Source organism: Ylistrum balloti, unplaced genomic scaffold, assembly GCF_031769215.1.
Source record: "Ylistrum balloti isolate Yb309-2 unplaced genomic scaffold, AGI_CSIRO_Ybal_v1 Utg370126, whole genome shotgun sequence".
NCBI classification, from domain to species: Eukaryota; Metazoa; Mollusca; class Bivalvia; order Pectinida; family Pectinidae; genus Ylistrum; species Ylistrum balloti.
This window is the reverse complement of record NW_026782140.1, coordinates 1206117-1231015: the sequence shown is the minus strand read 5'-3', so window position 1 is coordinate 1231015 and position 24899 is coordinate 1206117. Positions and strand designations below refer to the sequence as shown.

At 35.6% G+C, this 24899-nt stretch overlaps 1 protein-coding gene across 15 annotated transcripts in view; it reads right to left on the bottom strand.

The window, feature by feature from the left end:
* Positions 1 to 24899, bottom strand: part of LOC132550517 (MAP/microtubule affinity-regulating kinase 3-like) — a 50579-nt gene that overhangs the window by 5944 nt on the left and 19736 nt on the right. For 3 of the 15 annotated variants that reach the window (XM_060214593.1, XM_060214595.1, XM_060214600.1), the window contains exons 7-19: positions 24280 to 24336; positions 23423 to 23558; positions 20901 to 21001; positions 20455 to 20574; positions 18726 to 18825; positions 14055 to 14167; positions 13083 to 13284; positions 12467 to 12609; positions 9053 to 9249; positions 7073 to 7090; positions 5589 to 5738; positions 3475 to 3708; positions 2986 to 3033 (exon numbers count right to left, since the gene is read on the bottom strand). In XM_060214593.1, coding sequence (XP_060070576.1) covers positions 2986 to 3033; positions 3475 to 3708; positions 5589 to 5738; positions 7073 to 7090; positions 9053 to 9249; positions 12467 to 12609; positions 13083 to 13284; positions 14055 to 14167; positions 18726 to 18825; positions 20455 to 20574; positions 20901 to 21001; positions 23423 to 23558; positions 24280 to 24336 — 1619 coding nt within the window. Of the gene's footprint in view, positions 1 to 829; positions 884 to 2985; positions 3034 to 3474; positions 3709 to 5588; positions 5739 to 7072; positions 7091 to 9052; positions 9250 to 12466; positions 12610 to 13082; positions 13285 to 14054; positions 14168 to 18725; positions 18826 to 19334; positions 19435 to 20454; positions 20575 to 20900; positions 21002 to 23422; positions 23559 to 24279; positions 24337 to 24899 lie in introns of all 15 variants that reach the window. The other 12 variants (XM_060214596.1, XM_060214598.1, XM_060214601.1 and 9 more) reach the window with 8 other exon arrangements.

Below are 24899 nucleotides of genomic sequence, written 5' to 3'. Positions count from 1 at the left end.
AACGGAACATGCATTTAGAGAGCAGGTTACATAAAATCTCATGGTTAATAGTGATATATGATGACAAAGAGCTGGGTGATGTCAACTAAGCAAGTGTATACCAAAATACCCCACATACCCAAACACCAGAAAACCAACTCGGTAACAATCATGCATATCATTAGAATTTCAGTGCTGACTGCTGAAGTTTGAATGTCACTGCTCCACACTTATATCACAGAGGACTCAACAGAGTGTAAAAGAGTACTGAACAATTCAAATATCAGAACAGATAATCAATTATAACTGAAAACACAAAAAACAAGAATTAAACTTTAATAATGAATTTGTTTTTTTGAAAGCTTATTGATTGTTACATTATACTCCTTTACATTCGTGCCGTACTGACTGCTACCCATTCCACCGTAAATGTCTGGTCTGTCTGAAGACCTGAATTGCCTTTACTCACAAATGTCAGGAGCCATCATTCAAAAGTATCATGTTAATACCATTAACACAGCCCTGGTCATTACAGTAACTCGCATGTAAAGAAGGGCAGCCAGCATGAAAAGGGAAAAGTTAGTTAAATATTCCCCGCAACATAGTAAAATACTACAAAGTTACCAGTATATTAATAGTGATAAAACAGTCCATGTTAATTAATAAAGGCTTATATTTCACTACAGTAAAATGAAAATTACTGTTACATATATGTATGTTTATCAATATGATGATTTCCCCACCACTCAAGCCTTTATATTCATATTACCAAAATTGCTGTTTTTTTTTTTTTTTTTTTTAATTTCTAATACTAGCCAAATCCTGAGATTAAAACCTGATGTAAACTTACCCTTGCAATCGGGACAGTTGAGATGATTCAGATGGAGACAATGAAGTGTTATACCTAGGATGAAATTTTTAGAGTCAATTAAGTGACCCTTAGGATCAACTTTAGGGGTTTAACATTACTAAATCTAGAGGAATTCACTCAAAAACAACTACAAATCAATAGATTCATTCTACACAAGGCAGATGCTAGATTTCAAGTGAGATGGGTTATCAGCCCTTTACCTGTAATTTACACTTTACTGTAGCTTGTAGAAGATACACAATATTTCACTTATATATGTATATACATTTCAATATAAAGTAAGATAGTCAATAACTAAATACACGGCAACTAAATACACGTGTTAATTCACAGTGTCAGTGGAAAATGGTTACAAATAATATCAGTAATACTGTTCTCCTTCAGCGCTCATAAGTACATTAGCTATTTACTGCCCACTAGTGGTCAAAGACCATATTAGCTATACTACTACCCTCCTGTGGTCATATCATACATTTGCTATACTACTGCCCTCTTGTTATCACAGATAATGTCAATTATAATTCTGTCCTCTAGTGGTTCCAGATTTCATAAGCTATACTGCTGCCCTCTAGTGGTTCTAGACTACATAAGCTATACTGCTGCCCTCTAGTGGTTCTAGACTACATGAGCTATACTGCTGCCCTCTAGTGGTTCTAGACTACATAAACTATACTACTGCCCTCTAGTGGTTCCAGACTACATAAGCTATACTGCTGCCCTCTAGTGGTTATAGACTACATAAACTATACTGCTGCCCTCTAGTGGTTCTAGACTACATAAGCTATACTGCTGCCCTCTAGTGGTTATAGACTACATAAACTATACTACTGCCCTCTAGTGGTTCTAGACTACATAAACTATACTGCTGCCCTCTAGTGGTTCTAGACTACATAAACTATACTAGTGCCCTCTATTGGTTATAGACTACATAAACTATACTGCTGCCCTCTAGTGGTTCTAGACTACATAAACTATACTACTGCCCTCTAGTGGTTCTAGACTACATAAACTATACTGCTGCCCTCTAGTGGTTCTAGACTACATAAACTATACTGCTGCCCTCTAGTGGTTCTAGACTACATAAACTATACTGCTGCCCTCTAGTGGTTATAGACTACATAAAACTATACTGCTGCCCTCTAGTGGTTATAGACTACATAAACTATACTGCTGCCCTCTAGTGGTTATAGACTACATAAACTATACTGCTGCCCTCTAGTGGTTCTAGACTACATAAACTATACTGCTGCCCTCTAGTGGTTCTAGACTACATGAGCTATACTGCTGCCCTCTAGTGGTTCTAGACTACATAAACTACAGAGATTTGTCTTTGATAGTGGAAAGAATATTGATAACATTTGATTTGAAATACTTGGGTTTTCATCTATATTTTCTATCTCTAATTCTTGTCATTATAATTTAGTTTACAGCAAGACCTTCCTTGTCATTAGATATTCCACTGTTACCAGGAATTAACACCACACCTAAAGCTTCACTACAGGATCCAATATATTTCATAGACACAACAAGGCACTACACCTGAAACAGAATGTAGAGTAGGAAACAGAGACAGCAGATGTTACAGGAACCAGCAGAGGCAGCCCCAGAAGGGCAAAGGAGTCACACAGAAGCAGGAATCACCCTCTTGTTAAAACCGTTTCAAAATATCTTGCACAAATACTTTTTCAATCATGAAATATTGAATATGTACTGAAATGTCAATATGTTCCTTTATGATTATCTTTTGCTGATGGCTGGACAAATTTCAATTGATTTTGAGACAAACATGTATGTATTTAACAAAATTCCATATCATTACCATGTACATACATGTGATATCTCCTTTTAACTCAATCACATTTACAGCTTGTCAGGTTTTTAACAACTCAAGGCACTTTCCTACTCCGTCACGATCATTTTCTGTAACTCCCAATTTGCGCCTGCTGTTATTGAGTGGCTATTCGAGACCAATAGTAAACAAACATTAAGTGATCTTCAATTCTCTTTGAACACTCATCTTACCTGTGTGTAATTCTGAAAAAAGGTCTCAACTTTGTGGAAGTTACTTTCAATGTTATGAATAATGTGTGGTATTTCCCAAATAAAACATACATGTGAGAGCTTATCTGAAATACCTTTTTTTCATGTCCCGACCCTGACTATTGTTTTCTGGTATGAATTCTCTAAAAAACAAAAGAAAATCAAAATAATTTGAGAAATAAGAATATCTGGATCAGTCAAGATACTGAGAGAATCCCGAGAGACTCCAGCAATAGTAGGAGATATCACATGTGTGTAGTGGTATCATCAATGAACACAAACTCATTGGAAATAGTTACATACGTGACTTGCATAGCCATGTGATCATGCAACTTCCTGCTACTAATACACTCAAGCAAAACATGACACATCGCCCATCACAAAGATGTACAGCACCACAAAGAGTAAGGGAGATAACTCTGCCTTTACATGGACAATCTTGGTCATATTAATTCCAAATGAGTCAAATTTCTATTTCTTTCATCATATATTTTAAGAAATAAGCAATGATTTTGTAATTGGGAGAAACGTTTACCATTAAAATATAATACCACATTATACAACAAGTGTAGAGAGGAACTTACCTTCTGCTAAATTTTGATGTAAGCTTATTTAAGAAAGACATACGGCCTGCCTGGCCCATGGCAGAGGTATCCTGAGAATGAGACGGAAGACCGTCAGGCCCATTATATTGACGCTGCCGTCTGTCCCGAATAGGCCCACCATGGAATGTATTCCTGCTGGCTGTGTTACGATATAGGGAGCTTTTAGGAGCAGCGGGGGAGACAGGCACAGTGGAGGTTTTACCTGGAGCAGTTCTGCAGACAGGAAAATGTATATTTAAAGTTATCCCTTGTTGGCATCTATAATCTTTTTTTTATTGAAGTTTTCATTTTCATTTAAATGATTTCTGCATGAAAGTTTTTCTAAAAAAAATGAAGAGATGTAATAATTACCAACAATTCATCAACAAAGCAAGGCAATTTTTAAAACCTACTAATTTACCAGTCATTAAATAGAAAACAAACAAATGATTTCTATAATGTCACAAAGTTCAATAATATCAATTGCGTGAAATGTTAGGAATAGATTTTCCATATACAAAAAGTTTCATATCTTAAATAGATTCAAAATTCAATAATTGAAATTCAAATAAATTGTCTGATCATCCGTTTACATTTCTTTTTGCTTTGAAAGAAGATGATGTAGTCTGTTGATAATGTAACTAGATGTACTAACAGATGATGTAGCCTGTTGATAATGTAACTAGTGTATCATACTAATAGATGATGTAGCCTGTTGATAATGTAGACTGTTGATAATGTAACTAGTGTATTATACTAACAGATGATGTAGCTGTTGATAATGTAACTAGTGTATTATACTAACAGATGATGTAGATGATGTAGACTGTTGATAATGTAACTAGGGTATTATACTAACAGATGATGTAGCCTGTTGATAATGTAACTAGTGTATCATACTAACAGATGATGTAGACTGTTGATAATGTAGACTGTTGATAATGTAACTAGGGTATTATACTAACAGATGATGTAGCCTGTTGATAATGTAACTAGTGTATCATACTAACAGATGATGTAGACTGTTGATAATGTAACTAGGGTATTATACTAGTAGCCTGTATGATAATGTAATGTACTAGTGGTATTGTATACTAACAGATGATGTAGACTGTTGATAATGTAACTAGGGTATTATACTAACAGATGATGTAGACTGTTGATAATGTAACTAGTGTATTATACTAACAGATGATGTAGTCTGTTGATAATGTAACTAGGGTATTATACTAACAGATGATGTAGTCTGTTGATAATGTAACTAGTGTATTATACTAACAGATGATGTAGACTGTTGATAATGTAGACTGTTGATAATGTAACTAGTGTATTATACTAACAGATGATGTAGACTGTTGGTAATGTAACTAGTGTATTATACTAACAGATGATGTAGCCTGCTGGTAATGTAACTAGGGTATTATACTAACAGATGATGTAGCCTGTTGATAATGTAACTAGGGTATTATACTAACAGATGATGTAGCCTGTTGATAATGTAACTAGGGTATTATACTAACAGATGATGTAGTTTTAATATTTATGCAGCCAACTACTAACATTAACACATGTAACAAATGTTTCTAACAGCTATTACTTGTATTTCAAGTTTATATGTTAGTTCAAAGCCAGATACAATAAAATCTTAGTTTCTTGATCAAAGCAAAATTATGTACACCAAACCCAACAAAATACATAAAATGCATAAATAAATTGAAAATTTGAAATAGAGCAGAATATATAGAAGAGAATTAGTTCAGTAGAGATATATAACAATGCAGAAAACAATAGTTATACACAATAAGGAAAATATAGTTGGCTCCATTCAAAAGTTATATGATTGAGATACTGGTTAAATCTACAGAGGTATTAGATGGGCCCTCATTCATGAGCAGGTGCATACAATATTTTAATTCCTGTTCAAAGGATCTACATTAGTAACATAGGGAGAATACTGAGCAAGTTTTAGCATTCGTTTGAATTCTCTAGGATTTTTCAAAGTGTCTTTCTTCAATATGTTTAAAGTTTTCAATGACAGGATATACCATGAGGTGATTTTTCTTTACAGAAAAAAAGCAGTGAAGCTATCGCGATGAAACCTTTTCTGTACTCACGTTGGCCGAAATTCACCATCTAAGGGAGGCAAGTCTGTAACCCGCGAAGTTTGAGACTGACTTAAACTTGCAGATTTGACATGGCCATGCCCTTTGGGTCTGACTGAAGGTACTTCTGATGATGAAGGGGTTGTAGAATTGGTCATAGGGCTGAAACAACATGCACACACAACAAGTCAATCTCAACATTCAACGTCATGAAGAAGTACATACAACAACTGTTCCAGCATTCCACATCCACACTTAGCTCATCCAAACCACTAGTAATAAACTAGCACACTTTTCCTGCAATTGTTTCACAAAAGCTTAGACTACAATAAGAACCTAACAAAAATCGTTCTGATAATACACAGGGGCGGAATGCAGCAGGTTTGAAATATCAGCCAGAACACCAGAAGTATTCCTAACAAGAGGCCCACAGGTCTTAACAGTCATCTGACCACAAAAACTTCCAGGAGGGAGAAGGGTTATTTTTTCTAATTTGTATGAAGCTGTTTTCCATAATGCAGATGGTAGTTTTGGTGAGGAATAGGTAACTGTAACAAGTGTTACCTATTATTTGACAGTAAAGTTGGAGATCACTCCAATTGGTGAAACCTGAGAAGTAGATTGAAAAAGGTGTCACACAGGAAAACCATGATTGCACAACCATGTTACAAAAAGGCATCCCTGGCTGCCATATCAAAGTTTTGACATGGTTGAAAAAAAAAAACCACTATGTTGGCTACCTTTCCTTAACATTCCCACCAACATTTAGCTTAATGACACCAATGGAACTGGAGAAGAAGTTTTAAATGTTTTTTCAAAATGGCAGCCATCTTGGATTTCAGACATACCCGAAAAATAACAACACTTGGTAAGGACCATCTCAGGATCATTTCATGCAAGTTTGGGCTCAATCCTACTGGTTGAACTTGAGAAGTTTGAAATGTCAAAAGTTTATGCACGGCTGACAAAAACGGACAAGCACGATGACTATAGGTCATCATGACCTTTCGGGTCAGATGACCTATACAACTTTCATGTTTTGGGACATTGCCTCGATTATCTAATGTTGTGTAAAAGCTTTAGGAAATATACATGCGAACAAAATCTGCCAGGTTTTGCAATAGCTGTCCACCATTTGGTAGTCTGGTCTCCGCCCCTGTTGCCTAGTCTACAGAAACATTCCTTGGTATTCTACTGTTAACTTGCTGTAATCTACCAGAAAAAGTGCATAAAATCATACTGTGTAGAAGAATGTCAAAAAGGTTTGAGAAAAAAAAGGAGGAAAAAAAAAAAAAACCAAAAAAGACACACAAAGAAAACTTCTGAACAAGCCAAAAAAGTCATCCATTCAAAGAAGGCAAGAAGTGTATATATACTTCAGAACATAGCAAATTGAATCATTCAACTAAAAATCTTAAATATAATTTGTAACATAAAAACATTCGTTTGGTCTACAGAAGTCAGGCACAAGACATCTAACACTGAAAAGTATTTACCTAGGTTCTGTTGGTTGACTACATGGAGAAAACAGAGAGTTATTACCCACTATGTGATGAATACATGTTGGGGATTAATTAGCATGCTACACAGATAAACCATCCCATTAGTATTTATATAGACAACTTTCTAGGTTTTCACACCACTTTACAAGAGATCCCAGGGGGATCTTGGCGCCCATCATGGTTTGATCTATATTTGCTCTTTGAAAGTTGGATCTTTTTCCTTCTTTTCTCTTCTCTGTTTTTGCTTTTAATGATAAGAAATTTAAACATTCCTTTGCAGAAATAGCGATGATAATCTTTACCTGCCAAATCCAAACCAGTCACATGGAAGCCATTTTTTCTCAGAGACCAAAAGGAATGTACATATGAAATTGGAGAGAGATCCATTCTGTACTTCTTAATTAATAGGGATAATAATCTTTACTAGGCAAATCAAAGATGGCCACCTGTTGGCCATTTTATTTTTATGATCTGTCCCAAAATCAAATGGGCACAACTAGCGACCAAAGAAAGTCTACATACAAAATTAAAAAAAGATCCATCCAGCACTTCTCCAGAAAAAGTAATAACAAATATTGTTTACAGATTGACGAACGACAGACGTAGGGCCATAGCTGTCCATCTGATGATGGTGGGCTGAAAATTGTTGAATATATTGATTTCAGCTGAAATATGAATACAAATGTTCCTCTACCCCAACACACAATAGAGAAAAAAAGGGTGGTCTTTTTATGATACCAAACACATACATTTAGCAGTTTATTATGTGTAAGAAAAGTACACTTATGATATATTAGCATCTGCTGACAAGATAATAGACAATGTGATCTCAAAATTATCCTTTAACTGACCCCCTTTTGATTTATCACTTCCTCAATGTCCGTGAATTGTTCATTGACGAGATTTATATCTGGTCGCCCTCTCAATTTATCCTTAATGATTAGCCTCTAAATTTATACCTGAATCACCCATTCTAGATATAACCTTAATGATTAGCCTCTAAATTTATACCTGAATCACCCATTCTAGATATAACCTTAATGATTAGCTTCTAAATTTATACCTGAATCATCCATTCTAGACATATCCTTAATGATTAGCCTCTAAATTTATACCTGAATCACCCATTCTAGATATATCCTTAATGATTAGCTTCTAAATTTATACCTGAATCACCCATTCTAGATATAACCTTAATGATTAGCTTCTAAATTTATACCTGAATCACCCATTCTAGATATAACCTTAATGATTAGCTTCTAAATTTATACCTGAATCATCCATTCTAGATATAACCTTAATGATTAGCCTCTAAATTTATACCTGAATCACCCATTCTAGATATATCCTTAATGATTAGCTTTTAAATTTATACCTGAATCACCCATTCTAGACATATCCTTAATGATTAGCCTCTAAATTTATACCTGAATCACCCATTCTAGATATATCCTTAATGATTAGCCTCTAAATTTATACCTGAATCACCCATTCTAGATATATCCTTAATGATTAGCCTCTAAATTTATACCTGAATCACCCATTCTAGATATATCCTTAATGATTAGCTTCTAAATTTATACCTGAATCACCCATTTTATATATAACCTTAATGGTTCACTCAAGCGATATCCTTAAGATGTTTGCCTCTACATTTCTTGAATTGTACTTGCTATGACATTCCACTTCCCGCCTGGCTGACTATCCACTTCCCCTTGTCAATGGATCTATGTTTTCTGTAAATGTATCCCTGTTCAGGTTTCCATGTATGGGCCAACCTACTGGACATTTGAATGAATATTTACATAGGTTATGGGCTAACCTCTGGACACCCGTATGGATATCCTTGTTTAGATTTTGGTATATGGCCAAACCAAGACCCCAGTGTGGGTATCACTGTTCTGGCTTTATAGCCCAACCCTACAGATACTTGTATGGATATCCTTGTTTAGTCCAGACACCTTTTATGCATACCTCCTAACATCCTGACCATTAGTAGCGCGGGTTTTCTCAGCAGGGGTCTGAACACGGGCGTCGCCTGGACTAAAGGTTTCGCTGCGACCTGTCCGACGCGGAATGCTGCTGATGACACTGTTCTTGGGGGTTGATGAAGAAGATGATCCACTGAGTTTCTTTGGCATAGTAGCCCGAGTTGGAGTAGAAGAACTGATCTGTGGAGGAACAATATTCATGTTGTATAACCAGATTTTTAGAATCAGATTTTAAGAGAAAAAAATCTAATGCAAAAATCAGATTGCTTCTGAATGGACAATTTGAAATGATGAAAAAAACTGTTCATGCCAAATAAAATCAGAAACAATCACAAAAAAGGATTACAAAGTGTGACAAAAACGAATGTCAGTGTTATCTGTTAACCGATTCCCTCTGTAGCGTTTTCTACTAATTATCACACTGATAACAAATCTTGAATCCAACTTATAAGGAAATAGATTTTATCATTGTTGCGGCACTTGAACATTTGGTTATAGACTTTCTACTTTTCATAAATTTATATAATGACAAAAAACATCCAAATTAAGCAGTTTATAGCAATTTTTTCTAAGATATTGGCCAGAAGCTGATAGAAAACACCTGAATTAAGCAGTTTGCTATATACTTTCTATACATTTGGCTTGAAGCTGACAACAGAATGGCAGTAAATATACCATCAATAAATCTTAAAATCACAGACAAAATTTGGATTTCTAATTTATCAGTGTACTTTTCACACTGTTAATTACCAGATAAGAATCAGAAAATGAAAACAGTTAGAATCAGGGTAAAATGTTCAAACTTTGGTGACAGACATGCAATATAAACTAGGGAGAGGATTACATACCCATGCCAAGGTCATCTTAACAATCCATGCCAATCAAACACAACCCACAACTGGTCAAGTCTAGCTAGATACTGCTTTATAAAATAATTACACCCCATTCTCTCTTCTAGGGGACTAATAACTGTTCAAACTTTATACCTGCTGATCAACATTACAGTTTGGTACTTTATTTTAAACATAGTTACTGTATGCTTAGCTGTTGAAGTTTCAGACCTATACAGAGTGATGGGTGTTTTATATAAACATCTATTTTCCTGTAGTTATATTCAATAAACAGCACACTCGTCGCTAAAACAAGAATTTGATTAATTCTCCAGGCAGCTATTTCCTTAACTTGTCTTTTAAATTTGCAATAAAAAACCCCATTTTTTAAAAATGAAATTCTCAGGACAAATATGAAGGTATGATCATGTTTTTCAGTGCAAGATTAGCAAGTACATTGAATAATCTATAATATATCTCGTTCTTAAAGAAAACAGAACTATTTTAACATAATTTGTTAAGGACAGAGAACAAAACAAATCTATTTATATCTGAGGTCCGTTTATCATCATTTTTTCTCTAATGGATATGTTGTTAGTGAATAGATCGACTATATACTGGTGCATCACAATCAAGAAATCTAGGTCAAGACCCCATTCTGACAAAGTTCTGTATACAGGTAAAATATTTGTAAGAGATCTAGAGAGCAGAGAAGTGACATGATGAGAATCGCGAGATACATAATTTTCTTCACCTTTGGACCCTTGTAACTGTCTCGGGTAATTGCACTCCTCTGAAAATGATAAAATTCCAATCAAGCATAGTGTCTAAAGTGTTAAGTGAGGGTTAGTAGCTGCTTAATTAAGTTTTTTTAAAACTTTGAATTCAGTTCAGCAAGCAAACATATTTGTTCATTCCTACATCATGTAAAATTCTCTTTGTGCACAATTCATTTTCTTTTTCAGAAATCAAAATCTAGTTTGATAGTATTAATAACACATATTACAAACCATGGTATAGTCGATCAAAAAAACATTTAAAAATGATGCCTTGAACATTAAATATTTATAATCTTCAATGTTTTACTATCAAAATATTTGCTATCTTCCATCTTTCTCTATATATCTTAAAGCTTTCACAATCAAATCAACATAATGTTTTCACTTTAGCAGTAAACTGTTAATATGTCGCATCTTGGTTCAGACTAATAGATTAGTGATATTTATTACAGAGGTGACAGCTGACAAGCCATGCAAATCAGTAATTAAACAGGTGTGTTCAAACAATATTTAATAATGACACATGCTGCATGCATAGTACCATTGTAGTTATAACCCATCACATCACTGTAAATGTCATTCACATACGTACACTTTAACCAGAACAATCAACATAATTCCATGTACAATATTTGATGGGTTTTTGGATGAAACAGGCCTTAAAAATACAAGCTTCCCCTGATAAAAACATCCAATGACTAATTAAGTTCACCTAGTCAGCAGGTATGTACATAAAACCATTGAAATGACTTATGGCTAGACTCCCACTGTTACCATTCCAACATCAGTTTTAATATGTAGACCTTTGACCCATATGTTGACCTTTGATCAAATGACATATGCAGTACCAATCTGAGAATGTTTTCTGACAATCTCTGGTCTAGAAAAATTCATCTTTTTCAACGGTTTAGACTCAGCCATTTATACAACAAGCCAAACAAGCCTTATCTGACCTTTGACCTTGAGGGTACAGACCTGAGTGTTTTACACCACACTGTCAGATATTTCAATACAGTCCAGTCAAAGCAGAAAGTGTGAAATCTACTCATTTTGGTTTTCTTTCTAATATCTTCAAAAATTTACAATATAACAGGCAGGTTTGACATATTGTGTTGATACAGAGAGGCAATAGTTGTTCGACAGAAATGCTGTATATCATTCCCCTCTTTACAGTTCTCAGATTTAAGTGGGTAGGATTTCCTCTCATCCGATTAGTATACATACACTATACAGATTATTAAAGGCCGGAGTTTAAGAAACATTGCATAAATTATACAAGAATGAGTCCATCCAATTAGTGTAAACATTTACCATATACTGGACATTACATTTCCCATATCATCTTATAATGACAAACAAATGTTGCAGTGTGACAAAAGGACAGCAGAGCCCGATTACAAAAAGCACCCCAAGACAGTATCATGCATCATGCTTTCCAAGCTTATCATGGAGTCTGATTACAAAAAGCATTCCATGACAGTATCATGCTTCATGCTTTCCAAGCTTTTTATGGAGTCTGATTACAAAATGCACCCCATGACAGTATCGTGCATCATACTTCCCAAATTATCAGAGACAGAAAAGATATCGTTCTATTTGCCTGATTTATTGACTGGAATAACATGAAATACTTCATTTTCCCAAACATCCAAGAATGAAGTAAATTGTAAACAAAGCACTTCAAAGGGAATAGCCCAGTAGAAATGGCATTGAAACGCCTTATTCCTTGTCCCTATCTTACAAAGCTATGAAGTAAAATATGTCCTGAACTCCTTGTTTGCTACTTACGCCAACCTTGGGAGACTCCATGGAGGAACTTCCTGATGGTGTTTTTCTCCCTGATATGATGTTCTCCTTCGTCGTTGATGTGTCTATCGCATTCTGTCGTCGTGAATGAGACGAGGACTGTGAACTTGTAGGTCCTGCTGTGCCTATAAATATGAAAGATTACTTCATAATTCTGTGTCTGTTATGTCATAGAGTCAATGTATCGTCACAGGAATTAAGACAAAAATCTGACACATTTTTATGAAAATTCGTTCAATTTTGAATAAAGAAAATGACATGCAATGAGATGATTCAGCAATCTGGATGATTTAATGGAGCATGCCTGGGAAAAACTCAATATAGGGTTCTGGTTTCTTTTATGATTGACTTAAATAATAAAAAACAAGTATATAAATAACAAACAAAAATAGACATGCCAACATCTTTCTACATTTAATCACAGCACATAACTTGATCACAATGCCTTTTATTGACTTAACACATTCAGCATCCCCTGAATGGTTATGAAAGTTGCACATCAATGCAAGAACACTGACTGTGCAAAACCAAGTTGCATTGAATTGTATGACACAAGATACACAGCACATAATACTCTACCAGTGTGTACAACACGTACGTCGGATACTACCATTATTTTCTGCACCTTGACTGTATCGTCTGCGACCCTGGCCGGAACTCGTCGTGGCAGACTGACTGCGTGTCACTTTGTTGGGAGAAGTGTTATTGTTTGCAGTATTTTCACTATGAGGTCGATTGGATGATGATAATGGTAAATGGCGCAAGGATTGGCTACTCCCAGACCGATCACTTCCCTCCAACTGTAAATAGACATCAAGTAATGATAAACATAGTGGATAACTGATAATCTTCGTTTTTGGGTAAAACAGCTCATAGTTAATGATTTAACAATCATATCATCTTCGCTTATTTTTTTTAACTTCACAGTTTTTGAAACTATTAACCACCATTAGAAAAATAATTAAAAGTAATTGTAAGTAATTACAGAAAACAACAGTACTAACATGTGTAGTAACCACACTTTAGACAAACAGAGCAGCACCCAAGAAGTAAATATGTATTGAGGGAACAGAACTTTAGACTTACATCAGAGGGGCGGCGTCCCAGAAGTAAATATGTAGTGAGGGGACAGAACTTTGGACTTACATCAGAGGAGCGGCGTCCCAGATATAAATATGTAGTGAGGGGACAGAACTTTAGACTTACATCAGAGGGGGAGGGCGTCCCAGATATAAATATGTAGTGAGGGAATAGAACTTTAGACTTACATCAGAGGGGGAGGGCGTCCCAGATATAAATATGTAGTGAGGGGACAGAACTTTAGACTTACATCAGAGGGGCGGCATCCCAGAAGTAAATATGTAGTGAGGGGACAGAACTTTGGACTTACATCAGAGGAGCGGCGTCCCAGATATAAATATGTAGTGAGGGGACAGAACTTTAGACTTACATCAGAGGGGCGGCGTCCCAGATATAAATATGTAGTTAGGGAATAGAACTTTAGACTTACATCAGAGGGGCGGCGTCCCAGAAGTAAATATGTAGTGAGGGAATAGAACTTTAGACTTACATCAGAGGAGCGGCGTCCCAGAAGTAAATAAGTAGCTTGGATGTCATCATACTTCTGATTTGTTATGGAGTCTTCTATATCTTTTCTGCTATATCCCATATTTACCATGATTTCTGAAAAAGGATAAAAACTACATTTTAGGCATGGCTTGAGTACAATACATAACAATCATAACACTAATGATCATCAAATATAAATCAGATCATGGTGAGAATCAGCACATGTGTCCATACTTTCTTACAATTCCATCAAAAATGGTGAAGTTCTTTTTTTTTTTTTTTTTTCTTTTTGTTTCTTTAAAACATATTTTGGGACATTGGTATGCAACAATATAAATATCAAGAAGCTCCAAAGCAGTAAAATGTGACACAACACTGCAGTCATAACATCATGAATTCTCTCGGGAGATGCTAGACAAAAACACGCATCATCAGAAGACTGTTACGTAAAGATGATCCAACAGATTGAATTTAGAAACTATGGCTTTTATCAATAATAAGTTCATTTATATATGATTCTGTTGCTATTTTGATAATGAAAAGATCATACTTAAGTCATGAAACTTGTTAAACACATCTTGTATGGTATGTAATGTTTAGTAAATAATATTCCATTGACACTGCCTCTGATGGACAGCATGGTTAGTAACATGAAATATCTACATCACTTTACTTTATTCCACATTTACACACTATTTTATCACTGTTTCAAATGCAAGTTTTCTCATGAAATATTCCACAGAAATGTTTAAAAGATACATGCAATTTTTATATTATACAACACTATCTTAATGAGCATGCTTTATGGGAACCTAAGATTACTTTTGTAAGAATTCAAAAATTGAAAATAAGATCTGTACAGGAAAGTAACAGGCTAAAGTCTAAAAGTTCTGACATTCTACATCATCAACCCAACTTGGAAAATTATCAAATCCGTGCGAGGGAACTACTGACTGACAAAGCATACATATACAAAGGTAATAATACTGTCGACAAATTCACTTGTTTTACCAGCGATATGTTCAAATACCACCATGTATTAAAGCAGGAAACTCCTACAATATCTAGAAAAAACATTATCCTTCCATGACACCAATGTAATTGTTTTGTTAGAGACAACCTTCCTTATTGATACTCAATGGCCAATTATATCTGCTACAACTAAGCAGTTATCAGAAATACAGATTGATTCAATGGCTAAGACAAAGGCCACAGAAATTTATTTTCCACATCTTACTAAACTTTAGGTAATAGAATTATATGGATAGGTAAGAACTACTGGTAAATGTACAAGGAGTGAAATATGAAATCACTTTTATATTTAGCATTTCTTGAACTTCATTAGTCACACTAAAACAACAACAGACCAATATTTTACACTGTACCACAGTAGAAATAACAGCCAGCTTTTAGCAAACCAAGAAACCAAGAAATGATGCTTTTTCTACTGTACCCAAATAAATGAATTTCTATAAAGACAAGAGATAATGACTCCATTAGCGGTAGCTAAATGCATAAAGACATTCCAGAGACAGTATCTATATATATACACCAAGATGGGACATGTATACAAGTGCTGGACAAGATGCATCCTGGAGCTAATATTTGTGAAGACAACAGACAGGAGGTTAGCATTAATACATATGTCACATCTATTGGTGGACATGATCAAAACAACATGAAACAAGGCTTTGTTATACTTATTTGACAATGTAAATGACACAGTACAAGACTGTCACAGCTTTAGAATCTCTGTGACATGTAACAAGACATCGTCACAGCCTAACGACAATCTCTGTGATATGTAACAAGACATTGTCAAGGCCTAACGACAATCTCTGTGACATGTAACAAGACTTTGTCACAGCTAATGACAATCTCACTGACATGAAACAAGACATCGTCACAGCCTCACTGACATATAACAAGACATCGTCACAGCCTAACGACAATCTCTGTGACATGTAACAAGACTTCGTCACAGCTAATGACAATCTCACTGACATGTAACAAGACTTCGTCACAGCCCAACAACAATCTCACTGACATGTAACAAGACTTCGTCACAGCCTAACGACAATCTCTGTGACATGTGACAAGACTTCGTCACAGCCTAACGACAATCTCTGTGACATGTAACAAGACATCGTCACAGCCTAACGACAATCTCTGTGACATGTAACAAGACATCGTCACAGCCTAACGACAATCTCTGTGACATGTAACAAGACATCGTCACAGCTAACGACAATCTCACTGACATGTAACAAGACTTTGTCACAGCCTAACAACAATCTCATCGACATGTAACAAGACATCGTCACAGCGTAATGACAATCTCTGTGACATGTAAAAAGACATCGTCACAGCCTAATGACAATCTCACTGACATGTAACAAGACTTTGTCACAGCCTCACTGACATATAACAAGACATCGTCACAGCCTAATGACAATCTCACTGACATGTAACAAGACTTTGTCACAGCCTAACAACAATCTCATCGACATGTAACAAGACATCGTCACAGCGTAATGACAATCTCAGTGACATGTAACATGACTTTTCACAGTTTACGACAACCTCCAATGTCACACACAGATAGCACAAAGGGAGATAAGCATGAACAACATAAGTCCTATAAAGCACAAGCTTTCTTGACAACATCAACAATGACCAGGTGTGAGTAAGCATCACTAGATTCACTGTGACCTTAACCTAAGACACCAAAGTACAAGTTTATCATGCAACAATCAGATACAAAGAAAAACATAGAAAGTATACCTTCTGCAACACGTGAAAAAAAAAACAACAGAAAAGAGCATATTTAATTTCAGGTTTGTACAGACAAAAAAAAAAAGAGAGAGAAAAAAAGAACTTCTCAATTTTACAAGTAATGTTTTAAAAATAAAACTAATTTCAGAAAAACACCAATGAAATCACATCAAATCAACTTAAAAAGAGTTTTTTCTTTACAAAATTTAAGAGGAAAAAAATTGCACAATGTGCCATTCTCAAAAGTAAAAGATTACCACTTAATTTAATAGTACTTAATTGCGAAAATATTGAAGATACTGAAAAAATCAACAGTTTCCACAGGAACACAAATAACTTTCTCACCAATATTTGGTTTCATTCCTAAGCCACCTAAATCCAACATTGGCAATAGGTTACACCTCCATCATATAAAATGTAACCACAAACAGCAAGACAAAAACAGACAAGTGCTCTGAAATTTTCCCCAGATTCTGTAATCTCTAATTACCTAACAACATCATATTCTGCAATTATAGGAATATCCAGATTTTGTAATTACTAGACATCCAGATTCTGTAATTACTAGACATCCAGATTCTGTAATTACTAGAACTCCCAGATAGTTATCTGTAATTACTAGACATCCAGATTCTGTAATTACTAGAACCCCCAGATAGTTATCTGTAATAACTAGACATCCCCAGATTTGCTCATCTGTAATTACTAGCCTGTAGACAACTAGACACCCCCAGATTCTGTAATCTGTAATTACAAGACACCCCCAGATTTGCTAATCTGTAATTACTAGATATCCCAGGATTCTGTAATCTGTAATTACTAGACATCCCCAGATTTGCTAATCTGTAATTACTAGACATGGTCAGATGAAGTAATCTGTAATTACTAGACATCCCCAGATTTGCTAATCTGTAATTACTAGACATGGTCAGATGAAGTAATCTGTAATTACTAGACATCCCCAGATTTGCTAATCTGTAATTACTAGACATGGTCAGATGAAGTAATCTGTAATTACTAGACATCCCCAGATTTGCTAATCTGTAATTACTAGCCTGTAGACAACTAGACATCCCCAATCTGTAATTGCTAGATAGCCACAGATTTTGTATTCTGTAATTACTAGACACACCTAGATTTCATAATCTGTAATTACTATGTCAATTACAGAGTACTTGTTTGTTACCAAATTTAAAGAATAACGCATGAATGTGATGATTGTCAATAATGACATTAAAAACCACTGTTTTACTTCATTAATGAAAAACATCAAATGTTTCATTCACTTTTAACTCTTCCATTAAGAAATGAACTGATCAATTAATATATACATGGTCCAGGGTATAACCAATTATCAGCCTCGAATATAAACAGTTTCTGAACTCTTGTGTAGTAAAATTTGACAATATACATAAAACAGTGGCTTTTCCAACAAGATTTTATAATATGTAGTAAAACACAGCAACACAACACAGCCTAGTGTTAACCATCTAGCTGACCCTTCCCTGTCTCACATTGTCAACCGTTGCTGCCCTATCCCCCACCTGAAATCCAAAGCTAGCAGAACATGATAGAAACACACAATGGAGGTAAGGCAAGGGAAATTTTGAGAATGCAAACATACTTCTTGTGTTACATTTCATATCTTGTAGATATGTTGTTCTGATCAAGAAATGAAGTAAATATCTGCATGCTCAAAATTCACAGAACTTATTTCATCAACTTGTGTTATTTCTGGAGTTTTCTTTCTTGGATATGGTTGTAATTTTTAGCACAGACGTGTCACATTGTCATTTTCTTAGTGATGAAATCTGCTCTGATATCAAACATCTACAATGAGTGCTGATGATAAGAGTAGAGATTAGTAGCAAATTCAGGGCGGTGGTGTTACATTTACCTATCCGCTTTGGATCTACTAGATCCTTTGGCGGCTCCCTGTAGGGCTTTAACTCTTTATCTTCATACCCCATATTGATCCAGCGGTCTTTCATAATATTCTGATCAATACAAAATAAATGATACCATTTCAATTTTTATATGACCAAAAACAATATCAATTTAGAGTCATGCCCATTCTTTTTTGTCTGTATAAATCATTCTCTCAAAATATATTCTAAAGTTTTGTAGTTTGCTTTTTTTTATCGGGTGAGATTTGATCTATACTGACCAAAAAAGTACAATGGACAACACTCGTAAGCAGGCTTTTGTTTCATGCATTAAATACTTCAAAAAGGTTCACATTTCTCTTCAATAGGCTTTTTTTTGGTTAAATTTTTCAATAGTGTAAATTTCTCCACCCATTTTCAAAATTTCAAAATAAGGAATGAATGTGTTCCCTTCAAGAAGAGCTTTAATGCATGATACAAACAGGGAGCAGGATGCATCCCTGACAGCCTCTAGGCACTGCAGTACAGGGACACAGACACAAGGCGTTGTGAGAATATCTGCGTATATAGACGTGTCGTGGTTATGTGCCAGGTTCGGCCCATGACCGACGGATCATTACCTATCCGGATTGGGTCGAGCACATCTGCTGGAGGCTCTTTAAAGGGTTTTAGTTCATCATCTTCATAACCTATATTCATCCACTTGTCCCTCATTATATTCTGTGATGGAAGGCAGAGACAAAAGAGGCAAAAAGAGGACAGAATGTTAATATCACAACACTACCACATCGTGAGGAACAGGGGTTAGAGCACACAGTGAAAAGTCATCGTGAGCACATCAATTCCTGTTAGATTTCACCTATCAATGTACCATTTTCACAACTCCTAACGTTTCCAACAGTCTATTAAGTCTTAGCGACCAGATTGTCAATATACACACTTCTGAAAGATTAAACTATCTAATACATTACTTTCAAAATTAATAACAAAAATTTCACAAGTAATAAAGTTCAAATGAAAGAATTACTAAACCTATTAAATCTTGAAAGATTACACTATTAATTAAATGCACAAATATATCCACTTCCTGTAGACAAGGTTATTGAATGCAACAACTCTTCGAATAAAAGATTATTCTTTTATCATTCCATAGACACGATTATAAAGCATATCTTTCTACACAAGATCATAAGAAATATTTAATTTAATAAGGACAGAATTAGTAAATATATCCACACTTGCCAGCAGATTATAAACTGATCAAAACATGAAAGAATAGACTTTAAATGTATTGGTTTTCTAGGGACGAGATGATTTCATAATGTATTCATTTCCAAAGGTTACAGGCGTTACAGGCGTTGCAGGGGCCAAGGTCCTCCATACACAACTATTGGGAGTATATTATGGCCAGACAAGGGTATTGCTCTGTATTCTGTGTCTAGTACAGGGAAACATCACATACACTAAACCAGTAATAACAGTTGTAATAACAATTCACAGGAAAATCAAAATGGATATTGAAACAAACATATTTCTCTGCATGAAAACAAAACAGTTAAATGCAACAAAATTAATTCATCAAAAAGTTATAAATCCATCACATTTTATAAATGATTGAAAGCATTTTAACATATTGTATAAAAACATTATTTTCTGTAGAACAATTTTTCTTCATATGGTTTATTGATTGTTCAATCATTTACCATGTAAAATGTTGTCAGCTTAATTAACAATACATACCTCTAAACTAGCTCTTTTGGTAGGATTTAAAACTAAAAACTTTTTCAACAAATTTTCACAGTCTGTGGACATATAAAAAGGTATACGGTATTTCCCCCGCAACACTCTTTCTCGCAGTTCCTGAAACAAAAATAATAGCAATCAACTTTCATCTTTACAATTTTTAATATCCACTCATTCGGTGATACCACATATCAAAATGTCCTCTTCATGTTATAAAGCATCCTTACATAAAGTCAGTTCATATTTCAAGAATGCCCATTGATAGAACAAGTCAATGCAAAGTTTTAGAATATTAATCAGTATTTAACTCTTGATTATAAGTAAAACCACAGGTATCATTTCAGATATAAATTAGCTGCATATCTTGCTATCCATAATTTAGCTTGACATTTATTCACTGTCATTTATAAAAGGCAATGGTTACCATTTGTAGGCATATTTACCTTTAAATTTTGACCATCAAACGGTAAGGAACCACTGACTAGTGTGTATAAAATTACTCCTAAACTCCATACATCCACCTCAGGCCCATCATACTTTTTCCCTGAAATCAAAACAACACAATTCAACGGGTGTTGGAACTTAGCTGAAATGCAGTCTAAATCATCATCACAGGATTGCAAACATGAGAGTATTTTGCCTGCAATAAGAGTGAGACCAACATATCACATTTGATGCAACATCAGCGGACTGGCTTATTACAAGGTCATACCACGCATGGGCTTATTCTCAAATAAATACTGAGCAGATTACTTTATCCATAGATGTACATATAAACAGAAAAAAGTCTTTTCGTTCTGCAACAGTGCTTCCCCTGCCCTTATACACCCTGGTTCACCTAATGGACCCTTTCCCTGCCCTTATACACCCTGGTTCACCTAATGGACCCTTTCCCTGCCCTTATACACCCTGGTTCACCTAATGGACTCTTTATCTGCCCTTATACACCCTGGTTCACCTAATGGACCCTTTCCCTGCCCTTATACACCCAGGTTCACCTAATGGACCCTTTCCCTGCCCTTATACACCCTGGTTCACTTTAAGGACCCCTCCCCTGACCTTATACACCCTGTTTCAATTAATGGACCCTTCCCCTGACCTTATATACCCTGGTTCACTTAAAGGACCCCTCCCCTGACCTTATACAGCCTGGTTCACCAAATGGATCCTTTCCCTACCCTTATACACCCTGGTTCACCTAATGGACCCTTTCCCTACCCTTATACACCCTGGTTCACCTAATGGACTCTTTATCTGCCCTTATACAGCCTGGTTCACCTAATGGACCCTTTCCCTACCCTTATACACCCTGGTTCACCTAATGGACCCTTTCCCTACCCTTATACACCCTGGTTCACCTAATGGACTCTTTATCTGCCCTTATACACCCTGGTTCACCTAATGGACCCTTTCCCTGCCCTTATACACCCAGGTTCACCTAATGGACCCTTTCCCTGCCCTTATACACCCTGGTTTACTTAAAGGACCCCTCCCCTGACCTTATACACCCTGTTTCAATTAATGGACCCTTCCCCTGACCTTATATACCCTGGTTCACTTAAAGGACCCCTCCCCTGACCTTATACAGCCTGGTTCACCAAATGGACCCTTCCCCTGCCTTTATACACCCTGGTTCACCAAATGGACCCTTCCCCTGCCTTTATACAGCCTGGTTCACCAAATGGACCCTTCCCCTGCCTTTATACACCCTGGTTCACCAAATGGATCTTCCCCTGCCTTTATACACCCTGGTTCACCAAATGGACCCTTCCACTACCCTTATACACCCTGGTTCACCAAATGGACCTTCCCCTGCCTTTATACACCCTGGTTCACCAAATGGACCCTTCCCCTGCTCTTATACACCCTGGTTCACTAAATGGACCATTCACCTGCCCTTACACACCATAGTTCACCTAATGGACCCTTCATCTGCCCTTATACACTGTATCATCAGAAAGTCCTTTCTCCGGTCACAATCCTCATTCTATATACATCCTGCAGGACCATATATACCCAAAATCTGGCCTTCATTTACATCAATTTCAAGATTTCAAGCCATGCACAGGAATCAAAAAACAAAAACAAAAATATGTACAACTAATGAATGAAAAAAATAAGTCTTAAAATTAATACCACTAGAAAAGAAATTTCAACAGATAAAATCATTGAACTTCTTATACTTCTATAAAGGTTTTGGAAGTGAAACACTTCTAGCAAATGTAATTATGCAGAAAACCTATTATGTCTGTCATTTCAGTGAAGAGCAAAGAATGTTTGTGTACTTCAAACCCCTATCTCCATCGTTACAACGGCACTGATGCAAGCAAATACTTCAGTCTCTTCATTAATTTGTTTACTCCAGGCATTCTTAATGGCTTTTTCAGGAGAGGCCTTTCAGCAGAACCAACATATTGATTACTCAATGGTGAAAGTACTTCTCCTACTACATCAAAGTTCAGCTTTAACAGCAAGATCAAAACTATGTCTAAACAGGTAAGTCACTGATGTAGGTAATACTATTGTGACACAGTGACAAATCTCTGATGTAGGTAATACTATTGTGACACAGTGACAAGTCACTGATGTAGGTAATACTATTGTGACACAGTGACAAGTCACTGATGTAGGTAATACTATTGTGACACAGTGACAAGTTTCTGATGGAGGCAACTACTGTGACAGAGTGACAAGTCTCTGATGTAGGTCACTTCTGGGACACATTGACAAGTCTATGATGTAGGTCACTTCTGGGACACAGTGACAAGTCTATGATGTAGGTCACTTCTGGGACACAGTGACAAGTCTATGATGGAGGTCACTACTGTGACACAGTGATAAGTAAGTACATGGTCTCTTGCCAGCCATTTTTCAACCATTAATTAAAAGGCGGCTTTCTCTATTTTAGATAGGGTCTGATTTTTTAAAGAGATTATGAATGCCTTTTTGATCAATAAATACTTACCTTGAAAAAGTTCAGGGGCTGCATATGGTGGACTTCCACAGAATGTGTCCAATTTGTTACCCGGTACAAACTCGTTGCTGAAACCAAAATCTGCAATTTTGATGTTCATGTCACCATCTAAAAGCAAATTTTCTGCCTGAAAAATAAAAAATGGATAGTGCCTGTCAAGAAACAGAAAAATAGACAATTGATGGTGTAAGTCAACATCACTATCTTACCTAACACACTGTAAACACACAGGAGACATATAAACTATAATAACCTGTATGCACCTGAGGTGTTTACCTGTCAAATATTCATCACATGTAGGTAAACTGGTATAAAGGTTATACCACACATATCAGTACATACAGAACAGCTGGTGTCTAGATTGTATCTAATACTGAAACATTATTTACATAAATAACTACATTTGAACAGTCAGTGTTAAAACTAATATACATCAGTATGAAATGACCAGCAATTTATTGGTACAACAGTCTTATTGCTTACAAAGCCTGGAGAGAAACTGGTCTGTGACTATAGATTAATCACCACTGGCATTATAAACAAGACGTTTCTAGCCACATCTTTGTATTATAGATTGGTCTCTGATTTACACAGTTATTTACCGGTAATTCTCTTTACACAAAACATTCAATCTTGTTATTTACATTCATTCAGTAAATACATTCAATCTTGTTATTTACATTCATTCAGTAAATAAGAGTAAGCATCAAAAGAAACCTCTTTGTAAACAATTTTAAAGCAATACATGACAAATTCATCACTGGTAGATACAAAAAGTTAAGGAAACCAAAAATTAACAGCTTTTGTATATATATAGTATACTGTAGATAGTAGATAGGGGATGATACCTTTAAATCTCTGTGTACAATGTGTTTCTGATGGCAGTACTGTACAGCGGACACAATCTGTAAACAAAACAAGATCAGGTAACAATTTACACAATACATAAACATCATTCTGGTACGTTAGTGTGACAAGAAGCAATATGTGAACCCTCACAATGGAAGTTCTAAACTATGGATAGGGACAGAGACACAACTCTTCATTGTATATAAGGAAACTATACTGAAGATCCTATTCTCATCAACAACAGGCCGTGTCTCCAAACAATATTATCTATACAAAGTTTTACATCTTCTTGTGTTCTTCATGTGAGCATTACATAAAAGAGGACTTTGCAGAAAAGAATAATATACAGCATGAATTTGTATGTTTGTAGTTCCTCAAGTTCCTTATTCCCCCCTCCCACCATCTATTACAAATAGTCTTTAATGGCAAAGTAAAGGTATGTTAATGAAAAGGTAATGTTTCCACTTTTCCATAGAGATTTCAAATGGCAATTTTTCCCTTGTGATTGCTTTTATAAAACGCACCACTTTGCAAGCCTTCCGTGCATTTACTAGGTTAAATACAGTAACTACAATATAAAGAGTACATGTGTGGCCTTCGTCATCAACTACTGATAATT